The 16,752-nt window shown below is 36.4% G+C and overlaps 1 protein-coding gene across 1 annotated transcript; it reads right to left on the bottom strand.

The window, feature by feature from the left end:
- Positions 1 to 1,547: 1,547 nt before the first annotated feature.
- On the bottom strand, positions 1,548 to 16,029 carry Smp_123390 (requim, req/dpf2, putative; the record flags this gene model as incomplete). The annotated part of the gene is made up of 8 exons (XM_018791531.1): positions 1,548 to 1,553; positions 2,068 to 2,223; positions 3,817 to 4,073; positions 4,210 to 4,513; positions 14,296 to 14,478; positions 15,521 to 15,678; positions 15,708 to 15,824; positions 15,858 to 16,029. The coding sequence occupies 8 exons, from the start codon at positions 16,027 to 16,029 to the stop codon at positions 1,548 to 1,550; spliced, it is 1,353 nt and encodes a 450-aa protein (XP_018645305.1).
- Positions 16,030 to 16,752: the final 723 nt, after the last annotated feature.

Below are 16,752 nucleotides of genomic sequence, written 5' to 3'. Positions count from 1 at the left end.
CATGAAGCGCATGTTCTAGACTCCCCAGCTAGCTAAAAATACATTCATTATATTAAATCTCATGACAAAATGGCAATACCAAGGCAATTTGCACAGGATGCATATATATCAACGAAGGCTGATCAAAATTCATTCAGAAATATCAACAACGAGTTAATTCAAACCCTTTCTCACAATAACAAAACTACCATCGCAAGTTGGACCAACAGCTTTAAAATTTAAATGACACAATAAGTAAAATAAAAATTATTTCATATATATGTAATAGGCGATTCTGATTAGACTTGTAATGAAACCTAAGTTCACGCACATATTTGAACTAGATATGGGTGACTGACTAACTGCATACTGATAGATAATATGCTTTATTCTGCTTATTACAGACAATTATGGAATTAGATGAAGAAAACTTTAAAACGACCGACATACTGTGGTAGGCATGTTGTTTATAAATAGTCATTGTACAATATATATATATATACTATCATTTTTAGTCATAGAAAAACGCCAGATAATCCTATACACATACAGAAAATACATATAATACTAATTTTATGATAACAGTAGTAGAAGTATTGGTGGTAATCATGATAAATAATACAATAAATTGATAAAAACAATAATTTCGAATAGATTGTAGCAAAATTACTATCAATCATTCAAAGGAAAAAAATGCTTTGACAAATATTGTTATAATAATAAAGAGTAAACTACTCGATCATTCTGTGTGTCTCGAGACACTGATAGATAAATTGTCTGAAAATCTTCATTACATATACATATGTAACAAAAAAACATAATAATAAGAATAATGATAATAATAGTCAAGTAAAAGCCTGATTGAGAAAAAAACATGCTTGTTTGTATACATTAGCGCAGCAAAACAAAAAAAAGAAGAAAAACGAACATGGATCTGAGGATCATTTTCCAGTACAAAAATGGAGGTGGATAGTTGTTAATAAACTATATATATATATATATATATATATATATATATATATATATATATATATATATGAGGAAATTAATACAAAAATAAAACTAAACATTAGAGCAAACATAATACCAAATTCAAATCACCTCCTGCCCCGCCGAAACTTTATCCTGACGGGACAGTTATAATGACAATAATAAAATGGAATATGGTCTAAACAATATATATATATATATATATATATATATATATATATATATATTGGTAACTATCAAAAACTGACGAGACATAACAGCATATTGAAAAGAAACAACCGATCAAATTTATGCATATACATACATACATTGCTAAACAAAAATAATGGTTACTATAGCTAGGTCTGTTTGTAGTTTTGAAATTCCATTTTAAATAGTACGTCTGTTTTGACAAAAAAGGTTTGACATATGAGGGTATGTTAACAAAGAAATAATACATTGATTTAAACAGGTACATAATATACATAGAATAAATGAATAGGTAAGTACATTTTTGCTCTCTCTCTCTCTCTTTCTCTTACTTGCTCACTTTCGTCCTTAATCCTCTATATCCTCTTATCTATAAACAGTTAAATTAATCAACCCTAGAAATAATATTGAAAAAAACATAATATATTTAAAGGGAAAATAAACATTTAAAAATAGCTCAGAGGTTACTTTGTTCAATCATTAACACATAAGACGGAACAAAAAACCAGATGATGAATTTTTAAGATCCTAGAAGATATTTTTTAAATCATTTAACATTACTGAGTGAATACTCTCATAAGGTTAATAATAATGATAATCCTTGAAAAATTATAGATATACACATATACATTAAGAAACAGTCGGATATACATGATTGACTAATATCTTTTGAAGATGCGCAGAGGATTGAAAAAGCCCAGAAGAGGATGATAATGATGATGATGATGGTGATGTTAACGAAGATGATTGAAAAACAGGAACAATATGACTGACAACCGATGAAACAATAGTTGAACAAGGCACATTCAATTTTGATTCACAAATGCTTGTATCGTCTTTATTATTATTATTATTATTATTATTATTCAATTCATCAATACAAGAGTCAGACTTTTTTGTTAAACTGACGTTAACAAAAGAGGTAGAAAAAGAAGCGGCCGATGTTTGAAAACGATCTACGCATAGTTTACAACTCCAACTACCTTCTGGTGGCTCAGATAATGGTGGATTTAAACAGTACATGTGGTAACCTCGATCACAATCATCACAAAAAAGCATTTGTTCCTGAAGAATATAGATAAAAGTTAGAAGGCAACATTTATAAAGCAAGACCATTTTATATGTAAATGGATAAAATAGTTGAATTACATAAAAATATTCTGCATACCACTTTTCATAGATGATACTATTCAGTATACATAACTGTGATCATTCACCCAAATCGCGTAATACACTATTTGCAAACTAAAATTATTTAGTGAAATCTACAAATAAAATCTCTGAAGCTACGTGCACTTTCTTGCCTACTCATCACCTTATAGCTTTGCATTATATACACTGTTATCTCTGCACATTTCACTTACGTAATCAACAATAATAACTTCAGCTTATATGACACTCTCCCTTTAATCTTGAGAAATTACAGTCAAAATGTTAAGCAGACAAAAACAAAAACCAGCCCAAAAAATATCAATAAAGTTATATTAAAACAAACTAGACGACGAGGGTAGATAGAGAACAAATAGGTGTAAACCAACAGTACGTTTAAGATTATTTAGAGGAAGATAAGAAGTGACTGTGTCGACATTAATACAATTGCGTTCACATGACTTCATCAAGAATCTTCAACTAATAATCTATATTCTCAAGATCCCAGTTTCGAAGAACTACATTTATCCATGAAGCCGGAACTGTTAATCACTGACCATATAGACTAGTACCAAGCGATTAAGGTCTGGACACCCTAGGACAACTTTAACTAGAAAAAAAGAGTCACGACAGATATTAAATCCACATATTAATAAGGCATATTAATCTATTGAATGCTTCTTATTAAAGAACCCGTGGGAATGGATCGGAGTTTATAGCAAGCCATTCAGCAAAGTGGTTATAATAAATGGTCGCTCAACAATTCTTTATTTGTACTCAAATTACTCGTAAAAACGATATTAAATGTAGGGAACTTTTATCAGACTTCTGAACAATAACTTTTTAAAATTCAGTTAAGTCACGTATTAATTCATATGATTTTAAGGATATACCACTAGGAATCCAACTATTAGAGGGCTTAATTTTATTTTCCACCCATGTCTTAAATAGTAACTTGTTAGAATTATTTTGAAAAATCTAATCTTTAGCCATTTCTGATCGGAATTCTCAGTAGTATGCTTTTAACAATACTATCCTCTTGAATTTTCAAATCTCTATCCTTCCAAATTTTTTTTGTTATTTTCATTAGGATTTCCCTATCATAAAGATCACTAATTTTATTGTTGTCTTTTTCATCTAAATGGCGTTTGCTTTTGTACTTATATGGACTGTAACAACTTTAATCGAAAACCCATTTTTATTATAAATTCCATTGACATATTTATTCATACATGAAGGAATACATTCAAATAAGTTACTTGACGTAGTTACAGAATATATAAGCATTAAGTACAATCATGTATGTTTGTGATGATTATTATGCTAGTAAAAAATCCAGCAAGATAGTCTCATAAATGGCAATCAATAACTGGTAGAAAAATTATGTTCAATGGACGATATGTACTGAATAGATTGACGGGTTACGTATGTATCTAATATCAAGTAAATATGTCCTTTTTTAAATACGGAATAAAGAAAGAATAAACAACATAAAAACCAATTACTTACATCATTTTCTGAAGTACCACAAAGCCAACACGTTTTACATTCAATACACTGCCACCGGTAAGTATGTACAGAAGTAATCATATTTGGTGTAAACTGTAAACAAGAAAAGTGAGCAAAACGTCCACAATCTGAACATCTTAACATATCTTCTGATCTCCCAGTCTTCTTATTCAAACTTTCATCACCTAGGCAAAAGTCACAGGTATGTTCTGATGAGTCTGTATTATTCATATCCCGCCATTCTTGTGCTTCAATAACTGGAAATATTTATAAAACGGTTAGTAATACAATGATAACTAATAAATCATTAAGTTTATGATGTTTAGTAAGACCAAATAATATTTATAGTCAATATATTTACCTATACTACGAATGTCTTGTAAACAAACTTACTTAGGCTACCACCGCCTTGTTCAATGACTGAAGGGCGAACTCGTGAAGGGCCGAATGAACCATTTACAGAAGAACAAAGATTATTGTTACTACTATTCTTATTAGTTACAGAAGTGGAATGAGAAGTAGAAGTGTGATTACTGGTAGTTCTTGAATTAATTACTGACCCATTGAGCAAATGATTAGTTTGACTGTGAGACTGTTGCTCTTGTTGTTGAGAATGAGGATGGGGGTTGTGATGATGTCCATCTGTTCCTCGATAAGGAGACATAAAGGCCGGTCGTGCACAACTCATTCGTGGTGTCTAACATATAGAATGAAGTGAATAAATAAACAGAAAATTGGGGATAATGATAGATGCATTAGGATAAAATGTAACAAAAACGTAATCTGCCCTAAATAAATTGTTTCGTAAGTTAAAAAGATAGATCTGTATTGGAAGGAGTGTAACAGTTAGATAACAGGAAAAAAATAATGATACTCAAAACAGAAGAAATATAATTTGATTCACCAAACTAAAAAGCTCACATAAAACATTTCAGAACACAGAATGATAATCTTATTTGAAATATGACTAGATAGTTGCATATTCTGTGGGTATTAACAACCTAGCACAAAGTTGTAAGTTAGCTTATGGATAACATTTGTTTTTTTCCAATGTCTACTGATCCCAGTCGTTAGGGTTAGAATAAAGTGATTAAAATAATCTTGAATATATGACCCAACTGATGGAAAATAATACTATAAATCAATGAGATCCAGTCTCAAGTTGCTACAAACTTTAACACAGGTTACAAAATGTAGCATGATCAATATGGTACAGAGATATAATCTGTTAGGTAGCTAACTGCTTCCCAGATTTAAAAAGTTAATTGTATTTTGATGAATTCCTTGTTGGCCTGATGAGTTTGAAAACTGTTTTATCACTCTTCTATTTGTTATTTTGAAGTGTAAATCACTAAGTTTTTTTTCGAAATCTCAACCGTGACAAGTCATTGTAACAAACATAAAGCTAATATATGGGAGACTAAATTTTTTCGATGAGACTTTGATTAAAATGAATTAACTACCGGAAAATTAGGTAAGCAGTCTAAGAGGGTTTTGGAACTCAAGATCTGAGGAAAGACAGACAGTAAGTCCATAGACTGATGCCATATCTTGCTTTGGCTGCCCCTAGCTTTTTTCAACTTACTCTCACACCGGCCATCATTGTAAGTCTAGGTAGGTAGCGGTTGAGCATACGTAACATATGTCTCAACCGCCTAAGATGATGATTCATGATCCCGACAACCGATTTGCCCTCTATTTGGCAAATTGCGTTCAACCTTAACATTGTTCACCTAGTGGTCCTAACATACACGACCAGTGTTACGAAGACATTTATAATCAAATACCAACAACCTACGAATACCCTCTAAACTTAAAGACCCCATTTCACAGACATATGGTGAAAAAGAGCAAACTGATGTGCAGTAAGCTCGTCCTTTAGTCAGCAGACAGACATCTTAGCACAATTTAGCGAAATTCAGTCGACCTTTCTGAATCCGTGCGGAGATTTCGTTGGATGCTAACCCATCAGGGTTGATCAGATTTTCAAGATAAGTGAAGTGGTCACCATGATCAACTGCTTTACCCCTTATTATGCTGACACAGACCAGTCCTGGGGCAACATTTTGCATTTGAAGGGAGAGAAATGCATTTACAAACATTTTTGCATTGGAGCTCAAAATGATAAAAAGAAGTTCTGAATTTTGTCTGAGACCTCACCAAACAGAACTATGTCATCTGCATCAACAAGTAAACTTCCTGGTAGGAGATGGATTCCGGATAAGTCAGACAATGAGAGCGTTATCGCTAAAAGAATGTCTATGACAAAGTTAAATAAAATTACAGGAAGTAAACAACCCTGATTAAGATCACTTGATGCTGCAAGTTCCGATGGTGGTTTACCATAAGCTATGAATCTACTAGTAGTGTTCATGAAGAGAATTTTTACAAGGGTGATATATTTCCTTAGCATATCTTTCAATGACAGACACTGACATATAACATATAGAACTGCAGAATCAAGCGCTGCCTTGGGGTCAAGAAATACAACTATGATTATGAGTTGATAGATGCCTGTGTTCGAAAACCTGGAGAGAAGCTAACATTTAGTCTTCAAATCCATGTCCAGGTCTGAAACAAGTACGGTTCGATCTTCACAAGCCTTGGTTAAGCGTTAGGTGATTAGACAAGTTAATAGTACAGTCTTATTGGTAGTAGTCTTATGGGTCAAACTGATTTACTCTATGGTTATCACAATTGGATTTTTGTCCAATCTCATAAACTAGAACGACATTAAAAGGTATACTTGAAGTAGTATCATACCTAGATGACGTCATCATTATGTGATCAGCTGAAAACGAACAATCTGATTATCTTTACCACGTTCTAGATAGAATGACGTACGGGTTCTATCTATGTGAAGAAAAGTACATCTTTCCATTCAGTCTACTATCTTCATCTTAGATAAGATTGGTTGACGATCAAATAAAGCTAAAACATACGCCAATGAGAAAGTCGATCCAATCTTTATTGGGAAGAAATAGTTATTACAGGACATTTCTCCCCGGAAATGTATTGAGAGACCCGTTGAATAAACTACTAACGAAAGACAAACCATGTCAGTAGTCAGTAGAATGTCAACCATCTTTTGATAAAATTAGGTCAATGCTTATGACGAATCTTCCTAAAACACTTCGATCCCAGCTTGGAAATCACCGTTGAATCTGATGTCTTTAGTTATGGAAGTGGGACAGTAATACCACACATTCCAAGAAAATGTCAGAAAAAATAATAACATGTAATGAGAGACCATTCACTTCAGCCAAGTGAAACTGTAGCTACGACTGTACTACTAAGAATGTAAACGGACTGAGAGTGTGGATCAGTCAGCCTGATGCAAGTGGATCCCAACAATAAATCTTAGGAATCCAGTTAAAGATGTGCCAAAAAGATAGTACTGATATATTTCCAACCGATCACAGACAAAAGATTAAGAGAGACGACATCAGAAGTTCTAGATGTAAGTTTCATAAGAACTCTTGTGGTTTTATTACTGTAGACTTATTGTTTCTGTTTACTGGAACATATCTTGTCCTCAACTGATTCGTGTTTTGATTTGTGTGCATTTAAACAAATTTTAGTCAATCGTACGCAATTTGGAGCCTGACATATCGGGTTAAGTTGTCACATCTTATTTGTAAAGTAAGATGAAAGTATGAGGAAAAATCCCACAATATTGGAAGTAGCAATAGTACCAGTATTAGAAAATATTAGGTAATCCAGTGCTAAATAATACTTGACAAGGAAGATATAACGAACTCACTATGAAAAATTAATAAAAATGACTAAAATGTCTATATTCACCTGGTAAACTTTTTAAAATACAACTACCAGGAAACAAAATGACTGTTCGTCCGAAAAAACATGAAAATAACTTTTCAAAAAACATCGTGTATGGTACCGAATATGCCTTTTTCGACCATAACGAGGACGGCCTTGTGTATCAGAATAAATTCAAACAACTATATTCAAAGTACGAGTTGTTTTTACTGTCTAAACCTTGACGTAAAACAGTCTTTAGGCTATTCGAAACGCTATAATTCCTAAGTACTTCAGCCTACGAGTTTGCACTAAAAGGGACACTGGAGATGAAATAAATAATTTGCTTGTTTTGTATATAATGTATAAGTTACATAACACAAAGGTTTGTCCTCTTTTATAAGTGAATTATAAGACCACAATTAGTAATATTGTTTCATACGAGAGGCATGTTGTAGCATTTACTTCGCAAAAATCTCATCCAATGATAGGTTTGTGGATTTTAGTGATAAATAAGACATAACCAGATGATTACAGTGAATGTATATGGGGTGATGACTTTGTGGTTAAAGTATTTCACCTAGAATCAGGTTAGATTCCCGGTCCACCAACTCGGGTTGGAACAGTAAGGTAGTGTCACTAGTCTCCACACACGAGAGGTGTGATTCGAACTTAAGTACACAAACCTGTACCGGGTGATCTACATTTTACATAACAATTCGCAATTTGGCGTATAATTGAAAAAGAAGGAAAAACGTAAACGAATTCATACAAATAAGGCTTAAAGAAATTTTAATGATATATTCCATAGTGTTAATGCATGTAAAAGACATTTCGGAGATTCGAAACAATGTTATTTACGAAAGTTTGGAGCAATCAAAGACCTGTAAACCTTATGACAACATTAAACTCCTTAATTTTTCCCCTGAATAGTGTTTACATTTATCTAACATCATTTACAAATTACTCACCCGTTCTTTAACAGTAAATGTACTCTAATACCTAATTTGTCTGTTCTTATTAATAATAAATCAAACAGATACCGTATTTCGTTTTTAGGGAAAAAGCTGCACACGACTGGCAACTTCCAGTGCTTCACGACTCGCTGATTGAGACCCTAGAGACAGTGCAACGGTGGTTTGTGACGTTACCACAGATGGCTCAGAATAGAAGCCAGTGGAAGTACTGTCGTATCTCTTTTACTTTCTTCATATAAGTAAGAGGGACTTCTTTGACTGAAGGAATCCTTCATGGTCCTAGTTTTATTAACTGAACTGCTTCTTTCATTAACATTGTCTTTTCCACTTTCATACACTAATTTCCATTCATTTTTGTTCCTTTTTTATTATACTGACCTTTCTTACTATATCTCTAACTTCACAACCTCTTCTTTATTGTGGCCCATATATATTTTGGTGCCCCTTTGTACTAACACGTACTTAAATCAATCGATAAAATTCATAAGACTCTACACGGAATTCATAAAACACGATAAGATACAACACTATATTACCTAATGTAAATTCACTAGTTACAGCAAACGAAGTGCATTATATAAAACCAGTAAAAATTCTGTCGTTTAGTGTTCGTGTCTTTCATATGTAAATACAGTTTGATTTTTAGTGACCTAATTATATTAGAATGGTACAAAACAAAAGCCCGACCGTTGCTAATACCTTGACGTTGTGATCGGGGTTGCCTATCGTAATAAACCGATCGAACTATACTGGCTGGGACAATCGTTCCTCAAGGTCATACAATGCCAGACAGGTCGGTTGAAGAGCGGTAAGACTAAAAGCAGCAAACCCAAGGTCCGAAGGCGAAGTCGTACTGTTGACTGTACAGAGCTGTGACGGCAGTAAGTTGTTTCCTTCAGACAACCAGCATAACAGCGCTGCTGCCTTCCCACAAGGAGGGGTGGGGTTAGAAAAGGTCAACTCTAAAATTGCACACCTCGCCTTATCCTATGAATATCGGTCTCCGGCAATAACGTCTCAACAAGTACGGAGCTAACACGAAAACTACTCACAAAATGATCGTGTGTGACTGAATTCAAGCAGTTGTCCCTTGGGCACTGCGGTCACGCTCCCAGGTCACTAAGATCACCCCTGACCCAATTTTATTTTCAGGTACCTCCAGAAGAACCCTTCCACGATATGGGCAACCGGAAAGTGATAACCGCCCTCATACCTCAAACATCACTCAAGATAACTGTATTCATAATAAATCTCCCTCTTCTATTCCTATTATTCCTCCTACATCGACTTTCAACTCCAAACTTCCTCTTTTGGCTTCATCCTCAAGTGTCACCATGGCCGACGATTCTAGTGCGTGGAACATTGTCCTAGGTCTACTGAAACCTCCTTCTAAACTACACATTAAAGTCTTCAACGTACGCACCCTGTGTCAAATCAGTCAGTAGGCCTCCTTGGCTAAAAACCTAGAATCTCGTTTCATTGTTGTATGCTGTATCCCCGAAACACGCAAACAGGATCCAAATGTGGTCATTCATTTGACCTCACCTCGCTAAAACGGAAAGCCAACGAGATACATCCTTCGTGTATCTGACGACCCGATGGCTAGTTCTCGCGGACTAGCAGATGTAGGTATAGCACTAAGTATGAGGGTAGAACAGGCAATAATAGAATAGATTCCCGTTAACAGTCGCCTATGTGCTGTTCAGCTAAACGGCTCCGTAAGAACTCGGAAGGATAGGGACACAAGTCGTTGTCTTTTCGTCGTTTCTGCCTACACTCCCACTGACTGCAGACGGGATAAAGTGAAAGATGACTTTTACAGTAAGCTTTCTGAACCTCTTCAAAAAGCTAGACGCTCAGACATCGTACTCGTAGCAGGTGACTTTGAAACCAAAGTAGGTAGCTTAAACCAAACAGAAAGACAATTAGGTGGGTATTTCAGTATCACGGCTCAGCGGACAGATAATGGTGACCGTCTGCTGCAACTATACTCAGACAATCGTTTATTTTTGGCAAGCACTAATTTTAAGCATAAGGAGAGACATCGTCTAACATGGCGACCACCTGCATCAAACCAACGATGGACTCAAATAGACCACATTGCCATTAGTCATCGTTGGAGAGGCTCGATAGAAGATTATCGCTCATACTGGAATACATGTTTAGACTCTGATCACGTTTTAATACGAGCACGCATCCGTTTGCGCCTCAATGGATGCAGAAAAACTAAACTAAGAAGACCCATTACGATTGAACTGGAGGATGAGAAAGCCAAAAGTAAGTTCCAGGAACAACTGAGTTCACATTTGGGCAGTTCTGTAAACGAGGCTGATCCAGATGTTGCTTAAAAAGATATACAAACAGCTGTGGAAACAGCAGCAACATCTATTAGTGATCTGAACTGAAGAGTTACGAAAAACTAATGGATTTCTACTAAGTCTGTTGCACTGATGGATTCTCGTAAACTCATCCCATCAGCTTTGAACACGATGAAGAGCAAAAGCAAATCAGATCTAGGTTAACCAAAAGTCTAAGGAACGATCGTGAGCAGTGGTGAGCAACGAAAGCAAAATAAATGGAAAAGACAGAGGCTGTAGGCAACACCAGGCAACTCTTCAGACTAATAAAAGAAATTAGAATTAAGAAGTCAAGTGTAAGCGAGACAATCTCGAAAAAAGACGAGACTCTTATCTGCTCTCAGCCCAGATGTTTAGAACGATGGGAGGAACACTTTAGAGAACGAGGAAGAGCAACTGGTCCACATGGATTGACTCCAGAGGTCTTTAAGGATAGTAGTCCAGCTTTAGCGATCAGGTTGACAAATATTTTAGCTAAAATCTGGAAACTGAATGTAATCTCACTTGACTGGTCACAATCACTGATTGTTCAAATATATAAGAAGGGGTCAGAATCATACTGTGATAACCATAGAGGGATTAGTTTGACTAACATAGCATCTAAAATACTAGCCTCAATAATTATCAGGCACCTAACAAAGACTCGTGAACTGGAAACACGAGAAAATCAGGCTGGCTTCAGACCTGGTCATGGCTGCATCGACCACATATTAACCATTCGTTAGGTTTCAGAACACAAACATGTCTATTAGCGCCCGACAATGATAATTTTTCTTGATTTAAAAGTAGCATTTGACTCTGTAGACAAAGAAGTTCTGTGACAGTGTCTGTCATTGAAAGTGTACCTCAGAAGTACATAAACTTTATGAGGGCCCTTTACTCGAACACTACCAGTCGAGTGAGAGCTTATGGCGAACTGTAATCTGATTTTGCAACCTCAAGTGGTGTCCGACAAGACTGTTCACTATCGCCATTTTTGTTCAATTTAATCATAGACCTACTGCTGGAAATAACGTTCTCGTGGACTGAATTTTTGGGCATTGATCTCCTACGAGGAGGTTCACTTGTAGACTTGGAATACGCAGAAGATATAGTCCTGTTTGGCGAAGACTTTGATAAAATGCAGAGTCCTTTGGTAGCACTGAGCAGCAATGCCAGGATGTTTGGAATGCGTTTCCCCCATCTAAATGCAAGTTGTTGTTCCAGGACTGACCTGCGTCAACATCTGAACTAAGGATAGGGAGTGAAGTAGTCGAACGCGTCTACAACTTCACTTATCTTGGAAGTCTCATCAGCCCCAATGGGTTGGTGTCTGACGAAATCTCAGCACGGATTCAAAAAGCCCGTTTGGCTTTCGCCAACTTACGTCGCCTATGGCGAAGACGAGATATCCGTCTATCAATTACGGGACGAGTATACTGCGCAGCAGTTCGCTCTGTCCTACTTTATGGTTGTGAAACATGGCCATTAAGAGTAGAAGATACTCGTAAGTTACCAGTATTTGATCACAAATGCCTAAGAAATATTGCTCGCATCTGTTGGGATCACCGGGTAAGTAATAGTGAGGTTGGACACAGAGTATTAAGGAATGATGGTAAATCAGTTGATAAGGTTGTGAATCTCCATCGACTGAGATGGTTGGGCCACGTGTTACGTATGCCTAAACACCGACCACCGTGACGCGCAATGCTGACTAGTGTTGGGGATGGTTGCAAGGAAGTAAGGGACGCCAGAACCAAAACGTGGCACCAGTGTTTGAAGTCACTAACTTCTAGTCTGAGCCGTGTTGGTAGATACAGACTACTCGGTTGAGGTCCGCGTGACTATCGTAAGCAATGGTTGGAGACTGGGTGATATGGCTCGGAAACGATCACAATGGCGCAGGTCTATACACTCTGTCTTCCGTTAAACTGTGAGATTAAAATTGCTTTATATATTTCTTTCTACCAACTAATTCTTTCTTCATGTACTGTATCCTTATACACAATCTCTCTTCTATATATTACTACCATTGAAGTAACTACTTCTATGAATTTGGTGTTCGTCTTCTTGTGCTAGTACGGTGTGGCAACTTGGACCGATGCATATATGTGCCTGATCCTACGTTGTAGCTGACTGACTGAATGACAAAACAAAAGAGGAAATAATCAGAGAATCATCTGGCTAAGTGGGTTAATAACTCGATAGTTAGTGACCCACTAGAGTTACATCAACTGGAACACTGTTATGCGGTACCATCATCCAATGAAAGTTGAATGTGGGATTGTAGGAGAAAGAGATTAATCGGCTAGAGAGAATTGGGAATGTCGACCGTACTGAAGTCCTACCATAGGCAACTAGCATCTCTAGGGTTTCCGTCTTTATGAAAACGAAAGAAAAAGTTGCTCCTACACCCTTGTTTAACACATTTTTGCTGTTAGTGGCAAGGTATTACAAGTTACTCAAAAAAACATTATGTGGTCGACATCAAAGAAATATCTTTTTGGCTCTTTCATCAAGCTGTCAGGTAGACAGAACTTTCCCTTACAGCTCCGCCGAGTGTTCCATCATATTTACATAGCACCCTGTACCCAGTCTCAATATTAATTCATTAGTTTCATCATATGTAAGGAATCCTATCATAACGTTTGTAATTGGGACTGTAGAAGCCTACACATATTTTCCTTTACAGGAATTCGGAATGCACATAGAACTGTTGCGTACTATACTCGCCCTTTAATGGGCCGACGGACATCTCATATGGATTACAAATGGAGTAAATTAACAATAGACAAGTCGACTTCATTTCGTAAACAACACCACTGCAAGAAGACAATGAGTAGGACTTCTCTGGCAGTGGTTGTATGCACGTGGCCATGTGAGAGAATTTCGAGAGAGAGCTGACTCTCTCCACTCTCAGCCGTACCAGGGCATTTGGATATGCATGGGTACAGATCAGTTCTGTAGCAACAGTTTATATTTAGGTTAAAAGAGCAATTTAAGTGTTTTTGTAGTCGCTTAAAGCATCCAGGAAACCAAATTTCAGCACCATCCTTTCAAAACAAAACTCATATGCATACTTTAAATCAGGAGTATCCAAGTAGGATATTAGTTCTTGAAACTTGATATTGAGAGAACTAACTTAAGCAGTACATCTATGACAAATGACAATCAAATATATACTTATTTGTTGTTTGGGGTACTTTATGTTTTGCAGTTGCGTAATTGGGATATCATGACCTAAATCCTGATATTGACAGGAAGTTTTACCAAGTTAGTTTTGGCTGAGTTGTTACGAAAAGATAAACTTAGGAACCAGGAGTAAAATTTTTATGTTTAATGTTTACAGAAAAGACGACCTAGCCAAAATATTAACAAAAACCTAGAATAAAATAAAATACACGTACCTCTGAATGCTGTGAATTAATGTGGTAATTTAGTCCGGCTCGCGATCTGTATCGTACGCCACAAAACTCACACAGAAATACTGGCAAGGATGTTTGACGGTCATTCGAGTCATCATCGAATGAGGTATAAGTAGAACGTCGCCGACCAGGTCCAGAGTAGTTGGACCTGCTTATGCGTGGAGTCTAAATGAAAAAGGACAATATATAGCTAACATTTAACTTGTTTTTTATTAAAGCAATTACATCACAAATATCTGGAAACTTTATCCTAATGATGAGTTCAATAAACTAATCAATTGACGTATGATGGACTACATGAAACGAAGAAAGGTAGATGATAAATGACTGCTTAGGACCACATTAATGACACACAATTACCAGAAAAAACCAGTATGATAATAGGACAATTGGCTGGCAAAACACATTTTTCGTTAACGTTATCAATTGTATACAAGGCATTTGACACGAAACTAAACATGGCTGAAAGTCAATTTAAATGAAAGTGATATTAGGACAAAGGTCTTTGTAGGCCAATGACGCTCGAGTCTAATTCCCATCTAACATAAGTGTATTTGCTGGAATCTTTCATGAACCACAAAAACTGCACAGAGAATTCGCGAAGTAGAGGTTGCAAATGAAGTGATTTAGGTGAAGTTCACAGACAGAAAGAATAAAAATCGAGACAATATGCAGTATCTGAGTTCCATAAATATATCAATACCACTCGGTCGAGGACGCGACTAGCATATATATATATAGTTTTTAGAACTAAAACTGAACCCACAACAAAGCCGTAATCATAATTTGAAGTTGTATTGAGCGACAAATGCCGAAATAACCCGAAGTTCATATTAAGTAAGATGTAGGTAAAATGGTAAACTCGACCCCACCAAAATAAGAGACGACCGCAATCTGGTTGTCTTCAGTCAGTTTAGGTTATAACCGTGCAAGCTTTGCATCGTTCATGTCTAGTGTTTAGGTAAGATAAGTATATATCTCGACATATTGAGTTTGGATTACTAAGTAGATAGGGTATTCGGGTGGTTTCGTCCGTTTTTCATACCCACTACGATCAATAACTACTTAATAGTTACGATTATATCCAAGTACATCGAGTATTATCTAAAGTTTACGTTAACTGCAAATGGGACAACCAGATGACAGAAACATCGACTAAGTAGTGAGCGAAACACACAAAGGCCTCAAAACGTTAACCAGTACTCACCCGGCCTTTTTTTCGGCGTCTACGAACTCCAAAGTTTTCATCTGCGAAATCACTTGCATCAGAATCCATATCATATTCTGGACATGCAGCCCAAGTACTACGACTATCATCCTCTACATCCTTAGAACACGAGTCTAATCCTGAGATATTGGGACGATCTGATGGTAAAGAAATATTAGGAATTTACCCATTTTAGCAACCCCGTTTAACACATCTCCATGATACAGGAAAGAAGGGAGCTGGCCAGTTCGTTTGCTTTTCTTCCACCTGTGGGAACGATATCGATAAACCTGAGTCAGGTAGCCTACAGGTTCACTGTTTGTGGAAAGTCACTCACCTCCCTCCCTTTCTCTTTGGTTGCGGTAAAGCAAGCACGGTCTTTGAGCTATCCCTGTGGCGCTGTCCAGAAATGGTAAACGACTAAGTTTATCCTGTTGTAGTCGCCGGTTATACCTCGATGCAAAAGCAAGCAGTTTGTCATAGGTAAATTCGTTCGGTTCAGATGACATGATTAAGACAACCGAACGCTTTGAAACGAAATCTAGCATCAAGTCCTAGGCCCACATCATAAGCAATTCAAATATAGTGTGAGGTCAAGTAACTCACAAAACCATATGGTTTTATGGTGATACGTATAAACAAACTCATTGTTCAACAATGTGGTAAATTATTACTTATTGACAATATGAGACGAGCTCCAGTTTGAATAGTTTTTAAATTTATAAACGATAGATAGCATAGCTACCTTTATGCCTCCTTCAGACAGGAAAATCCATGACTTCAAACCTGTAAACGCGCGCTATTTAAAAAGGACAGTGGTATTTTTCCTCGTTGAGTAAATTCTATTGTTTTGATCGTTATTAACGTATCAAGACTACTGTTTTATACTTTGATTGAATTTCTTTCAGTTAAAGTATTCGACAAGAGTATCATTTTTGGTATCCTAAATAGTTTTATCGTCGGTACTCCAGAGTACCTGACTACCGACTTTCCCATCGAATAATCAACGAGTGGAACTCATTACCTCAGCACATGGTTGAGGCCCCATCCGTCGACTCCTTCAAAAGAAAGTTGGATCAGCTGAGAGACCATCATTGCCAGGACTAACACAGGCCATCAAGCCTCCTGTCCTTTCCAAACTGAGACTGAAACTGTATTTCATAAGTAACCAATCAGACTTACGTGTTGATTAGTGACAATAGAACCACGTGTAGGCTATATCGATCCTCAAT

Source organism: Schistosoma mansoni (assembly GCF_000237925.1).
Source record: "Schistosoma mansoni, WGS project CABG00000000 data, chromosome 2 unplaced supercontig 0171, strain Puerto Rico, whole genome shotgun sequence".
Classification (NCBI taxonomy): domain Eukaryota; kingdom Metazoa; phylum Platyhelminthes; class Trematoda; order Strigeidida; family Schistosomatidae; genus Schistosoma; species Schistosoma mansoni.
This window is presented reverse-complemented; position numbering and strand designations above follow the sequence as displayed.